The sequence below is a fragment of the Bombyx mandarina genome, chromosome 18, assembly GCF_030267445.1.
Source record: "Bombyx mandarina strain Sakado chromosome 18, ASM3026744v2".
Classification (NCBI taxonomy): Eukaryota; Metazoa; Arthropoda; class Insecta; order Lepidoptera; family Bombycidae; genus Bombyx; species Bombyx mandarina.
In genome coordinates this window covers 9,817,102-9,830,331 of record NC_143224.1, presented here as the reverse complement: position 1 = coordinate 9,830,331, position 13,230 = coordinate 9,817,102, and the positions used below count along the sequence as shown (strand labels likewise).

The 13,230-nt window shown below is 37.0% G+C and overlaps 2 protein-coding genes across 6 annotated transcripts in view; one reads left to right on the top strand and one right to left on the bottom strand.

The window, feature by feature from the left end:
• The window catches only part of Fas2 (neural cell adhesion molecule fasciclin 2), a 133,543-nt gene that overhangs the window by 107,914 nt on the left and 12,399 nt on the right, over positions 1-13,230 (top strand). The window lies entirely within an intron of this gene.
• On the bottom strand, positions 1,006-2,325 carry LOC149501021 (uncharacterized). Its single transcript, XM_089734737.1, has one exon. It carries the CDS (start codon positions 2,323-2,325, stop codon positions 1,264-1,266), a length of 1,062 nt encoding a protein of 353 aa, XP_089590863.1. The 3' UTR covers positions 1,006-1,263.

Here is a 13,230-nt window from a genome sequence, read left to right as displayed (position 1 = left end):
TGACTTCTGCTTTATGCACTTCTGGAAATCTATAAGTTTTGGTGTGTATTGGTATGTCGGATGTTGTTTTGATTTCATGTTTAAGGGCATTAGTGCAGGAAAGATGTTCACCAGGAAGATGGAAAATGTCGGAGAAATCAGAACATAATTGTAAAAGAGATTGAGCTTCTTCAGCATTAAGATGAGAGATACGTAATTGTTTAAATACTTCCTCAGTACGTTTAAGGCTGTTGGTTGAGATGTTCGTATGAATTACAGGATGATTTTGGAATTCTAAAGGATCTATAGGTTGTAATTTTAAACTTAGATTCGAGTTCACGACAATAGGTTCTTCGGAAGTGTTTACGACGGATAAATTGACTCTGTTATTTTGTTTAACTCGTACTATACAATTTGCAATTATCAAGCTGTCTGAGAGTTTTTGGTCTAGAATCATTCCTTCTTTTAAATTAGGATTGGTAATGGAGCATTCAATTACAGTTTCGGTTCTTGCTGGAATTATATACGCTGGATCATTAAAATGTAATTTGAGAGATAGCTTCCCAATATGGAGTAAGTCGTTGGTATAATTTATATTACAGCTATACGCATTAAGTAAATCGGACCCTATAATGCCGTCGTAAGGTAGATGTATTTTATCGACGACGTGGAACTTATGTGTTATTTTTTTTTGCTTATCGACGTATATTTTTAATTGGAAGTGACCCTTTGTGTTAATGGGTTCATCTTCAGAATCTATTCCTTTTAATTTAATCATTTCTGATTCTAATTTAGGATGCTTTTCGATGCACGAGTATTTAATTAGGCTGACAGACGATCCTGAGTCGACTAATAAAGAAAGTGGAATGTTCGATACAGAGGATTCGACTAGGACATGAGGTAGAAGGGTTTTGGCTGGGTTACTCGTTATTTCAAATACATTGGGCTTAGGAGGGTTAGGATTAGTATTCTTAGATAAATTGGATTTTGTATTTGTGTTTTTGTTAGTGCTTAAGGATTCAGTGGATTTAGGCGACTTCGTTTCTCTGAATGGTCGCTCGGATACAGTGGATACAGTATTTTTTGGCAATCCTACTTCTTTGAGTGGTTGCATGGATACAGTGGATTTGGATGGACAATCATGTAGCGATGTCCTTTCGATGTTTAGATTCTTTTTTAAAATTGAGGCGTAACTTCCATGTAGCGGTGTTGCCTTGGATATAGGATTAGATCTGATGCCGGTTTTTATTCTACTTTGTCCCGTACGACATCGGGGCGAGACGATTACTCGTTTTTTGGATGATCGTTGTCGACCGTATCATAGCCTTCAGCTTGATCGGCTTGTTCTACGTAATTTACCCTTTGGGCGACACCGGTTTGGTTTTGGTTAAATTTGAACTTGTTGTTGTTGAACTCGCGTTTGCGGCATTGTTCCAAGGTGTGCCCTGGTGTTTTGCAATATCTACAAAATATGGTATTAGAATCATAGCTATTCGCGGGTCTAGTTGGATAATTGTTTGGTCTAGGATAATAGTTGTTAGTAGGGAATTGGCGGTTCACATCTCTACGAAAGGGTTGGGCAAAAGCTGGTCTTGCGATGTTTGGTCTGGAAGTTGGCCGACTCTCTTGACGATTACCGGAGGGGTTTTGTTTAAATAGGAATTGTTGGATTTTTTCCTCCGATATAGCTATGTTCACCGCTTCATTCAGGGTTTTAGGAGATTTACAACGAATGATGTTAGAGATGCGAGGAATAAGTCCCATTTGGAACTGATGGAGGGCTAATTCTTCCATGGCGGCTGTCCGCCCTACCATTTCCTTACTTTTGTGACCATGAGAGATAGATATCTCGGTTAATAGCTGGGACAAACACGTCTCTATCCTAAGAGCATATTGGCTAACGTTTTCGTTTGTTTGTTGTTTACATTCTTGTAGATCTGTCAATAGGTGAGCATAATGCTTCCTCTCGCTGAACTGGACCTTAAGAAAGTCTTTGAGTTGATGCCAATTAGCGAACTCTTTAATGGAACAAGCGGTTTCCGCTTTGTCCTGTAATTGGCAAAGTATGTACTTAAACAGTATATCTTTTTGTACGTCAGACGCTAGCTCGTAAGCGTTGTTACAGTTCACAAGAAATGAGTTTAGCGTTTCTCTACAGCCATTGTATGGTTTTATAAATTTCAGCAAAGTTGAGAGATCGATTTCGGGCTTTTGAATCATCACAGCTCTCTTTTTCGCGACAGACCGCGTTTGTGGGGGAAGAAGATGGCCTTGGCCCTCCTCCTCGGTGTCTGTTACCGCGAAATCGGTTTTTTCGTATTTTGGACTCTGAGACCTTTCCGCCATTTTCTTATGCGATACAATTACAAGTTCTTATAAAATTAACTGGTGAACACGGTTATTAAACGAAAATAGAATACAAAAGTTTGAACTGGTGTCTAATATAGCAATGACCAAAACAATTTAATAAATTGATAAAGAGCTCACAGGAATGCAGACAGCACGATAAGGGCGTTCATTCTCGGAACTCGGCGATGAGGCGATCCGTGAGTTGCGTTTCTGTGTTTCGTCGGATACCGGTCGCGGCACGCAGGAGCAGTTATCCGTGACAGTGGGTATGATACTGTGATGCCGGCTACAGCATTCAAGTAGAATGCGCAGCAGTGGGCTTTCAGCGGTCGACGAGCACAACACGAATGCACAAATTATTAGTAAAACGGTGGAATTCACGATCACAAGTATTAATTCTATGATTCACTGAATTTTAGAGTTCACTGGATATTGAGACGTACCAGGGACTTTTCAAAATCCCTTTACGCTGCCACCAAAATGTTATGAGCCACAGGATATTTAGCTTTTTAAAAAAAATACTTTATATGATTTTGGACGACCGTCTTGGATGAGGAGATGAAGGAGACTGACTCACTGACGTGAGCCCGATATAGGTGTATCATGAAGAGTGTTGAGGTAGCGGGACAGAGTGCATAGTTAGCAAGAAGGAGTGCAACGGGAAGGATATAACAGTACGTACCTATCACGGTATTTTGGATTACTGTGGGAAGTTTAACTCGGCAGTTAAGCGACCAGGGTTACATTTATATATAGAGATTTTCGCTCGGAAGTTACGGTGGATGCCTTATTGGCAAACATGGAGGGTGTCTCGTGATAATTAATCTGGCCAGACGAATGGTGGGGTGTGAGCTGTGGAATACAAATCGTGTTGAAGCGCGTTCCTCTTTCACAGCTATTCCAAAATTAACGTTACATTGGAAACCAGTGGATACAGCCAAAAGCAAATTAGTTAAATCTTTAAAAATGTTTTGGAGTCTTCTTTGATGTAGGATTTAGGTTCACTTAAAAATAATGTAAAAACGCATGGAGCGTGTTATTAGAATCGTGTATGGATTGTACTTATGTAGTATACTGCTGTAAGAAAATAAAGTTAGTCTTCTGATCTTAACATGTGCACTGCAAATTGAATTAACTTGTATTCCGAATGCTTTCACAAACAAAACTGGCATGTCTCAAAGGCCTGGAATTCCAGTTTGCAAAGTTTTATAAAAAGGTTGGCGACTGCCTTCTCAGAGCGACGTTCTTTGTACGGAAAGAGATGGTCTAATTACGTAGTTCCAGTTCTACTAATGCTTTAGTGGCCTTGCTCAAGTACCTATGCCAACTTCAGTCAGACCGCTTACAGATTACCGATCGAATAAGAATTCATTTTCTTAAAAAAAAAACAAAGTTCCTTTTATTTTAAGATTTATCGGTATATAGTTTGCCGAAATTATGAATTACTCAACAATTTTTTTTATTGCTTAGCTGAGTGGACGAGATCACGCCATCCTGGTGTTATGTGGTTATTGGAATCAGTAGACATCAAAAACGTAAATGCCATCACCCACTTTGATACCTGAGTTCTAAATCTCGGTTTTTACAGTACAGCGGCTGCTATACCATTCAAATTAAAATGCTTCACGACAAAAACCTACCCGAGCGGCCTTACAAGAAGCCTTTCTACTAATGATTGCATATTATATACAAAACGCTACCTAAGTAAACGAAAATCTGCTTTCATAACGATTGGGGTAAGATGAAATTTTCAAGCAATTTCGTGTCGACAGCTTGTAGCAAGAATGTTTGAACCGCCGCGACTAAGATACGAAGTTTGAATAAAAGAGCTCATCTTCCGTAATCTTGGTCGTGGCCGCTTTCGTAGAACATTTTGTTCGTTATTATGAAACTATTCCTCAAATACACCGATATTTTCAACAGCCACGAAAATATAAAATATTTTTCGGTTAAAGTAAAAAATAAACATTAACCACTGAGGTCTTTGTTTCTGTAGTAAACACGAGGTTAGTAATCCGGAATAATCATAACAGGTTACAATAAAATTAAACAGTGAATTGATATCTGAATGAGAAACGGCTTATAGTAAAATCAAAATACGAGGCTACAAATCAAACGATAAACGACATTGAATAGATACTAAACCGGCTGATCCAGTCTCTAAAGGCAGCAATTTTATGCCATGTTAAACATCTTCAATTGAGCGTAAACTGTGCGTAGGTGACGAATACTTGGCCGCCGTTATTTGGTATTGCATCATTTGATAAACGAATTGGATAATCCTTCTTTGTGATGACGATCTAAATCCGTTAATTAATTGAAAAAAAAAAACTAGCTACGTTTTGTTTTGGAGATGGCTTATATGGCTTAGTTGACTATATAGTATATCGTTATAGTGGTGTAAAATTAATATATAACTGATTGGAGTAGTGTGATATCGCAACCTATTAGGTAAGGAATCCAAAACTCTTCAAGTCAATTAAAGGCGAGATTAAAGTTCGGAAGCAAAAAGCCATAAACAAACGCAGGGTGAAATGACGGTTTGTTTGCGGGCTATAAAACGAAGAGTAAGCTTAGAGGGAGCTATCACAGTAGGCACCAGGCAGTAATTAATGGCTGGCGAAGTCGACAGGGGAAAATTGGATCAATTTGCGAGCCATTCTTGGATTTAAATAGAGAATTGATTAACATTGATTGGAAAATAGTAGTTGGTGGAACTGTTTTAGCTTCATTTCTAAACTGACTGCAAAAAAGGAGGAGGACAACCACAATATAACAGTAGTACTTGCTTTCAAGTTAAATCGAAATGGCCCAAGGGACGCCGTAAATAACTAACGCAATAAAAGACTCGAAAATGTTCCCCATAAAAATTCCTCGAGTTCAGCACATATTGAGTGGTCTCAAAGTTTTAAGTATGGAAAGCGAGGCAGAGGCGGTAACATCCGACCCTCGTATTTAGCTATTGTTTTAAGTGGGCTACACTTCGTTACACCCCTGCATTTATCTGAAAATTTGAGATCGTTTTTTTTTTTGTAAAAACTCCCTCACGCTAAGCTGATAATGATGGCGATCGCTCGGGGAGAATTCCAATGTACTGTAGAGTTTAGTAAGGTTTTAACGATGAAAATTTATTACAAAGTCTCTAACGCTGTTTCTTTTCCTGTGATAGGGATCTTTAATAGGTATCTCGACAGCTTTAGCACCTGGGTCAGCAGCTCTTTAAGGGCTGTCCAAATTTTATGCTACTATTATTGATGTAAAGGTTTATTGACAAATTTTTGAAGTTAACTGTTTTTCTTTACATTGAATATACCCGCAGGGTTGCTCTGTGGTAGACGTTTCCCCTTTCACAACCCAAACAATCCGCAAGAGTAATTTATCTCATTTCCTCCAATTATGGCCTTTTCAGTGAACTTGGAGTCACATGTCAAATGGGGTGAACATGGTTGTCGGATTGAGTGTACATATTTTATGTAGCTGCGGCGGGCGGTGAATAATCTAGTTGTAGGTTCATTTCCAGCCACAATTAGTTCTAATGTGTTTGTCATGTTATTGAACATATATGTAATACTGAAAAAATGTGCATAGAATAATATTGATAGCTTTAATCAGTTCAGACTTAGCAGATCGGTGACAACAACTTGCCTGATCCTCTGGTTTTGCTGTTTATATGCGACGCTCACCATTGAGTCGGATGTTCGTCTGGCTCGTGGAAGGCAATGTAAAAATGATTCTACGAGTATATGCCTAATATTATTGACATAAATTAAAACGCAAAAAAAAAAACCATGTAATATTTGGAAGCTCAAATTGTATCGTTTGAACTTGGTAATAAAACATATTTAAGTGGCCGCGTCCTTTCATCTGCATTCCTATAATTTGTGTTTAACGTTAATTCGAAGAATTTGAAGATCTTATACTTTGCTGCCAGTCAGTCCATTTGTATTTGTTTCAAGTTTGCAGACATTCCCTCGGGCCTTGTATCCCCACAGAGGGGAAGGTGGGCTTAATTAGGAAATAATGTATAAGCGATTAATCACAATACCCCTACGAGCAGTTGGATATACATACAGAAAGGCTTTTGTTTCGAATCGTATCTCTAATTTGGGTTCGAACCTGATTTCCAATGGGACGTAAGCAAGGGACGTCTCCACTAGACCTGAAACTGTTCCAGTTCGTTTCACAACAACGTTTCACAGTTTGTCTGTTTTAAAAGTCAAAAGTGAGCAGGATTTAGGAATGAATCGCGTCGCGTGTAAAATTTAAGTGCCGTCTTCGGAATTGCGGTTACAGAGTAAAAAATAATACTATAGCTAATTTTTTTTCCTACCTAGCCTAAGCCTTCCTAAGCCTCGAGAGGCTATTTCAGCTTCACCCTAACGTGTGGAGGTGAGCTCACGGGGCTCAAACCGGAGTGTTGCTAACACTGACCCTAGCAAGAGCAGTGCTTCGCAGAATCTACCACCGGATCTGAAACGCGACCCACTGAGAAGAACTGGCGATAAACTCAGTATAACTATAAAGTAGGTTTGGTGTATTTAGAAACGAAATATTATATCCAGTTTATTCATGAACAAATTTTAATTAAGATTCAACGAATTAAGCTGACTGACAAGGGATTCGATGGCAATTGTTTATAACAGGCTCGCCGTGAGATCCATCAATACTGCCTGTTAAGTATTAAACGAACATAATTGGTAATACAAAACCGGGCGGGGAACGAGATTCGTTATGAAGCGCCCAAATTTTCGACAAACCCTTTAATCCACCGCCGGTTATTTCACTTGTCCCCTCGTTGGCGTATTCCACGCCTTTTCCCCTGTAGTTGATGAAAATTCGAGGATGCCTCCAAGGTACCGACTGTTTGTTAAATTCATGGTAAGCTTTTGATGCGGTGCGTACTAGATAATACTTTGCAGGTGTAGGCTCGTGAGAAATGGCACTCAAGGGAGTGAGGGGGTATAATGTTTCTATGCTAATTTCAATATCCACGTAACGTTGTTATAAGCAGCAAAATATTCATATGTGCGTATAAGTTGAAGGGTGATTGTGACGATGAAATATTTATTATGTTACTGTTTTTAATGGCTATTATTCATGATTATTTATGAGAAAAGTAACGGATCCCAACAACTCTTTTCCTAGCTAATCTAAGTCACGGTTGATTAAAAGATAAAGTACCGGTGTAAAAGTTCCGATTTTTTTTCTAATGAACGAATAACAGTGTGTAATAATTTCCGTACGTAAAAAATACTGTATAATTGAAAGACAGACCTCAAGTCTCAGGATGGGTGGCGGAAATTACATACATATATTGAGATGTCTATGGGCTTCAGTAACAGCTTAACACCAGCTAGGCCGTGAGCTTGTTCACCCGTCCTAAGCAATAAAAAAAGATTTCTTTTTAAGCTTTTGATGGGTGCTTGATAGAGTTCAGAGCCCATCTGGCATTAAATAGTTATCGAAGTCCATAAATATCACAGTAAAAATATCAGCATCCACATAGATACATCGTTCTTTTTATAAATGGCACACAACAATGATACATTCATGAATTGAATACATGGTCACGTAAAAAGTCGCCTTTCTCTTTATTTACGGCCAATTAATTTAAGTGTTTGATAGAAATTATAATTATAAAATAAAACAATAATCACGATAAGTCGGACAAGTGCTTTTCAAAGAGCACAATAAAGTACTTTATGTTTAAATAATTAGCGAATAAACCTCACCGATCAACGACAGCTAAACCTCTATATAATCGACGATTCCAGACTTCGTTACATAATTAATAACATGCACACGTTTTATCGTGATCATGATACTGATTTTAAATACGAAACGCGTTTGAAATATTAAGCTGCAGTAGACGTGAAAGTTGAATATAACATCCTAATAACACCTTTTATAGTACCTAGATATATATGTACATAATTATGAATGCTATTGATAAAACATATACCTTTCATACCATCATATACCTTTAAACGAGCAACTCTTGTATATTAATATATATGTATATAATCTGAATCTCGGAAACGGCTCCAACGATTTTCATAAAATTTAGTATACAGGGGATTTCGGGGGCGATAAATCGATCTAGCTACGATTTATTTTCAGAAAATGTTGTTTTATTCGTGTTTTCAATAATCAACTCTTCCCGAAATCTATTGGAAAATAATAATACTATTTTTTCTTAATTGAGGGCAACTAACCGCTTTAAAGACACAACAAGATGGCGTTATCAAAAGAAAAAAACCGAGGAAAGCTCGGTCATCATCTCGTATTGTTTTATTGAAGAAATCGAACATGTTTTTTTTCCCTTGGTGGCAACGGGGCCTTAAGTACTTAAAATAAATGCCTATCAGTGCCAATTGACATTGTAACTTACCTCCTGTCTGAACTGCACTCAACTTGTGACGCTTAAATTTTTTCGATTATGTTGTAATAACGTCTGGCGTATCCCTTAAACTGGAATTATAATTGTTTGGCGACCGAAATAGGCTGCGTAGTACTCGTATGGGCTCAAAATATGTTTTTTATCCCCAGTAGTTACACACATTCTTTGTACTTCTCTATTTTAGTATCCGGTAGTAGATTCATTCGTGAAGCAATTGCTCTTGAGTTGTTAGGTCTCCTTCGGAGGCGCTCGGAGAGTTGTTAGCAAATCCCACCCCTCCTGGCTGAGATTTTGCTCGCCCACATGTCCTGGTGAAACTGGAAAGGCCTCCGGGCCAACACTAATCAATCAATCATAAAAAAAAAAAACTTCTCTATTTATATGTATCATCAGATTCGGCTTACTGATGCTTAGTAATTATGATTTAATATATGCTATTTTTAAATACAGTTACCGTAAACCAGAAACGTCATAGTCAGAGTTGAAATACTCTTAACCATTTTTTCTGGGTTTTTATTTACCTATTTACCTGTTAAAGGTAAACCTATTTATTTTTTATTTACCTATTAAAGTTAAACCTATTTATTTTTTATTTTTCTATTTACTATTATATTTATTTACCTATTTACATGTTAAAGGAAAAGAAGTAAATAAAATGTAGAATTTTGGTGTTTGTTTGGTTTGATTTTTGGTTATTTACAAACTTAACAAATAAAAGCACCATAAAATAGAAAGTTGTTAATTTTGAGATGATAAGATTTCAAACAACAAGAAAGTTATATTTTTTTAAATCTAATAAAAATTCTGAATGTCTGTATCACAAAACGTAACTTGCAAAATAAACAGACAATATATCTTTTGCGTGTGAGAACGAAACCTGAACTCCCTCGGCCAATTTACAAGAAGGTCCCGAAAGTTGTATTTTAAATAAAAATGTATACCAGCACGCTAATCTAAAGGGAATATCCTCGTTGTTAACACGATGTGGAGAATGTCTGTTGCCTTTGTTAGAAACAAGTTACTAAAAGGAATTTCTAAGGAGGTCTACAGTCCTTTTTTTTGTCAAGGACGCTTTTGAAGTTAATTTAATATACATGATCCGTTGTTTTCGACCCAACAAATTTGGTAAAGTAACGTTTAAGTTAATTAGAAAATCAGTTTCACAAAAATGGTTAACTTAAGTTTAACTTAATTTTTACTGGTGGTGGGACCTCTTATGAGTCCGCACGGGTAGGTACCACCGCCCGGCCTATTTCTGCCGTGAAGCAGTAATGCGTTTTGGTTTGAAGGGTGAGGCAGTCGTTGTAACTATACAGATACTTTAGAACTAATAATCTCAATATGGGCGGCGGCATTTGCGTTGTAGATGTCTATGGGCTCCAGTAACCATTTAACACCAGGTGGGCTGTGAGTTCGTCCACCCACCTAAGCAATAAAAAAAAGTATTTCCTCGTTGAAGCATTGCTTAAACTAGTTATCTATCTAATATTTTCTTCAACGCCATTGTTACGTATAAAATGCACGAAGCGCATTTTGTAAAGAAAAACTCGAGGATAAGCGAAGGGTGGGTGTGACGTGGGTTGAATAACTAAAAACTTGTAAAAAATTCTATACGCCTGCTGCCTGCAAATCATATCTTATGGAGAATCTTAGTATACTTGATACAACAGTATTAAACCGATAGTATATCAGTATTATATCACGGCATGATGCAGAAACATTATTTCCGGTTTTCAAACTAGTTTTTTCAAGAGAAAAGAAAAAGTACACAAGAATCCGTAGTAAGGCAGTTTTTTTTGCTAAAGTATATTCGACCTTGGCTTTGCCTTTAATATGATATACGCGTGAAGCAATAAAAACGTAGAAATAGTTATTATTTATTCAGTTTTATTGTTGCACTAGCGGCCCGCTCCGGCTCCGCTCGGGTTTTTAACAAAATTTTCAAAAGAACACTTATTGCGGCATAACTATAATGGTTAGAAATTTGCTGTCACGACACTTTTTGTAGATAATAATGAGTTCTACAAAGTCGTAGTACATTATTTTATTCTATCATCAATAGTTTTCGCAGAGCACCCCATGTAAACAATATTTTAGGTAATTTTTTTACACCTTGGGTTACATTATAGGAGTTTTAATTTATTAATTTAACCCTAATTTTTTTCAAAAAATATTATAGCCTATGTCACTCGGGAATAGTGTAGCTTCCAAACAGTGAAATAATTTTTCAAATCGGTTCAGTAGTTTCGGAGCCTATTCAATACAAACAAACAAACAAATCTTTCCTCTTTATAATATTATATAGTATAGATTTGAACTAACTAGCATTTGAGCAAAATGAAGCTTATGTATGACTTCAAGCAAAATAGAAACTAAATTAACAGTAAATAATCTCTTTTACTTCAAAAACATTATTAGTTTTTAAAAAATCTTCACGATTCTTGGTCCCGTAAATCACATAATATTATTGATCGAAGGGTACAGCATATAAAGTTAATAACCCGAAACAAAATATTAAGAACATTAATTAAAACATTCTACGTGGAAGCTTAAAGCTGAATTTGAAACATAAAGTTTTAATTAATTTGAATTTTACTGAAGCGTTCAAGAGCTGAAGTTTTGCTTGCCTATCTGTGTTTAATATAGGAAGTTCGAGACCATTGTTCAAAAATTACATGCGAGCTTACTAACACTCGGGTATTTGATACATAAACTCAGGCCCATTATATCATTAAGATTTTTTTTTTTTATTGCCTAGATGGGTGGTCGAGCTCACAGGCCTGGTGTTAAATGGTTACTGGAGCCCATAGACATCTACAACGCAAATGCCGCCGCCCATATTGAGATATAAGTTCTAAAGTCTCTGTATAGTTACAACGACTGCCCCACCCTTCAAACCAAAACGCATTTCTGCTTCACGGCAGAAATAGGCCGGGCGGTGGTACCTACCCGCGCGGACTCACAAGAGGTCTTACCACCAGTAAAAAGTCTCAAATTTTTATTATCATTCATTCAGATATACTCGAGATCAGAGAATTTACGTCATAAAAGTTTGTATGTCTATTAATTAGAAAATGGATTCCCCAGCGATAAAAAAAGGTCTATTAATTAGTAAAGACAACTACGCGTACCAATTACCCACTAATATTTATCCTGAATCATGTATCACATGTCCCGATCCGGATTTTGAGTAAGCAACTAGGGCTGCTTCCATATAATATTTGATTGTGGGATTGACATGGATAGTGCCTATGGCGAAAACGTGATACCACTCCACATCTGCACCGTATTTCTCGGTAAATTTAGATTTTGACACAGCTGGCCTTTTTGGGTTCTATGTGATATGTGAAATACACGAGAAAGGGCCAGATCGTGTTGCCAACTGTAACTTTCTGTGGTGTAAGCAACGAAAACGTGATCATTAGACGTAACTGCTCTACCTTGTTTGTATTTAGATAAATAGAAGATTTATTCGAGTGATTATTTGTTTATTGAAGTTTTAAACACCCTTTAAACGCATGGAGCGATAGTCTAGTGATTTATACCAGACCTAGAAAATTGTGAATTAATCTGGAGAGACGGACTGGACCTCTTACTGGTGTTAGGACCTCTTGTGAGTCCGCACGGGTAGGTACCACCACCCTGCCTATTTCTGCCGTGAAGCAGAAATGCATTTCGGTTTGAAGCGTGAGGTAGCCGTGGTAACTATACTGAGACTTTAGAACTTATCTCAAGGTAGGTGGCGCATTTACGTTGTAGATCTATGGGGTCCAGTAACCATTTAACATCAGATGGGCTGTGAGCTCGTCCACCCATCTAAGCAATAAAAAAAAACCAGGCTAAGGCTGTAACTGTAAGGCTTAAGACGATGATAATGATAGAAAAAGGTGTACCTGTTTTAGGAACGGTTGACGTAAGAAATACAAGCGGTCGAGCCGTAAAACTGCCTAATGAAACCATAACATGCGTACTTGTTATGCATGTTGGCCGCTGCCTGTGGAATAAAAGAAGGTTTATGATTATAGCATATGCGGCTTTGTGGTACCATCCTCGATCTTTGAACTTTTTGAATCAGAGTTTATACCATCTGTATAATTTTTCAGAAAGAGATCATTAGCGTAGCGTGAAAGTTCACGAGTTCTTATTTTATTAGCAGTCTGATTACAATGTAGTGTGTACCTACATTGTTAATAAAACAAGATACAATTGCGTTTTGAACTGACGATACCTAATAATACAATTTATAACCTATATAACAATTTCATACTAAACGGAAAATGCATATTATTGAATAGTGATGTAAATTTTATGCGAGTCATACAAATTAGGAGCTGACAATCGCATTGAGAAACATTTATTTTAAATCCCGAAATTATTTTTTTTCATATTTTCTAATACGACAAAAACTTATGGCTACTCTTAATGCGAATTAGATACCCCAAAAAATAAACAAAAATAAGTTTTCCATCTAATAACTTCAACACAATTTTAATATATTATTA

Bases quoted from the DNA above. Each gene is read 5' to 3' on its own strand.
- LOC149501021 (XM_089734737.1), bottom strand. From the start codon at position 2,325: ATGGCGGAAAGGTCTCAGAGTCCAAAATACGAAAAAACCGATTTCGCG.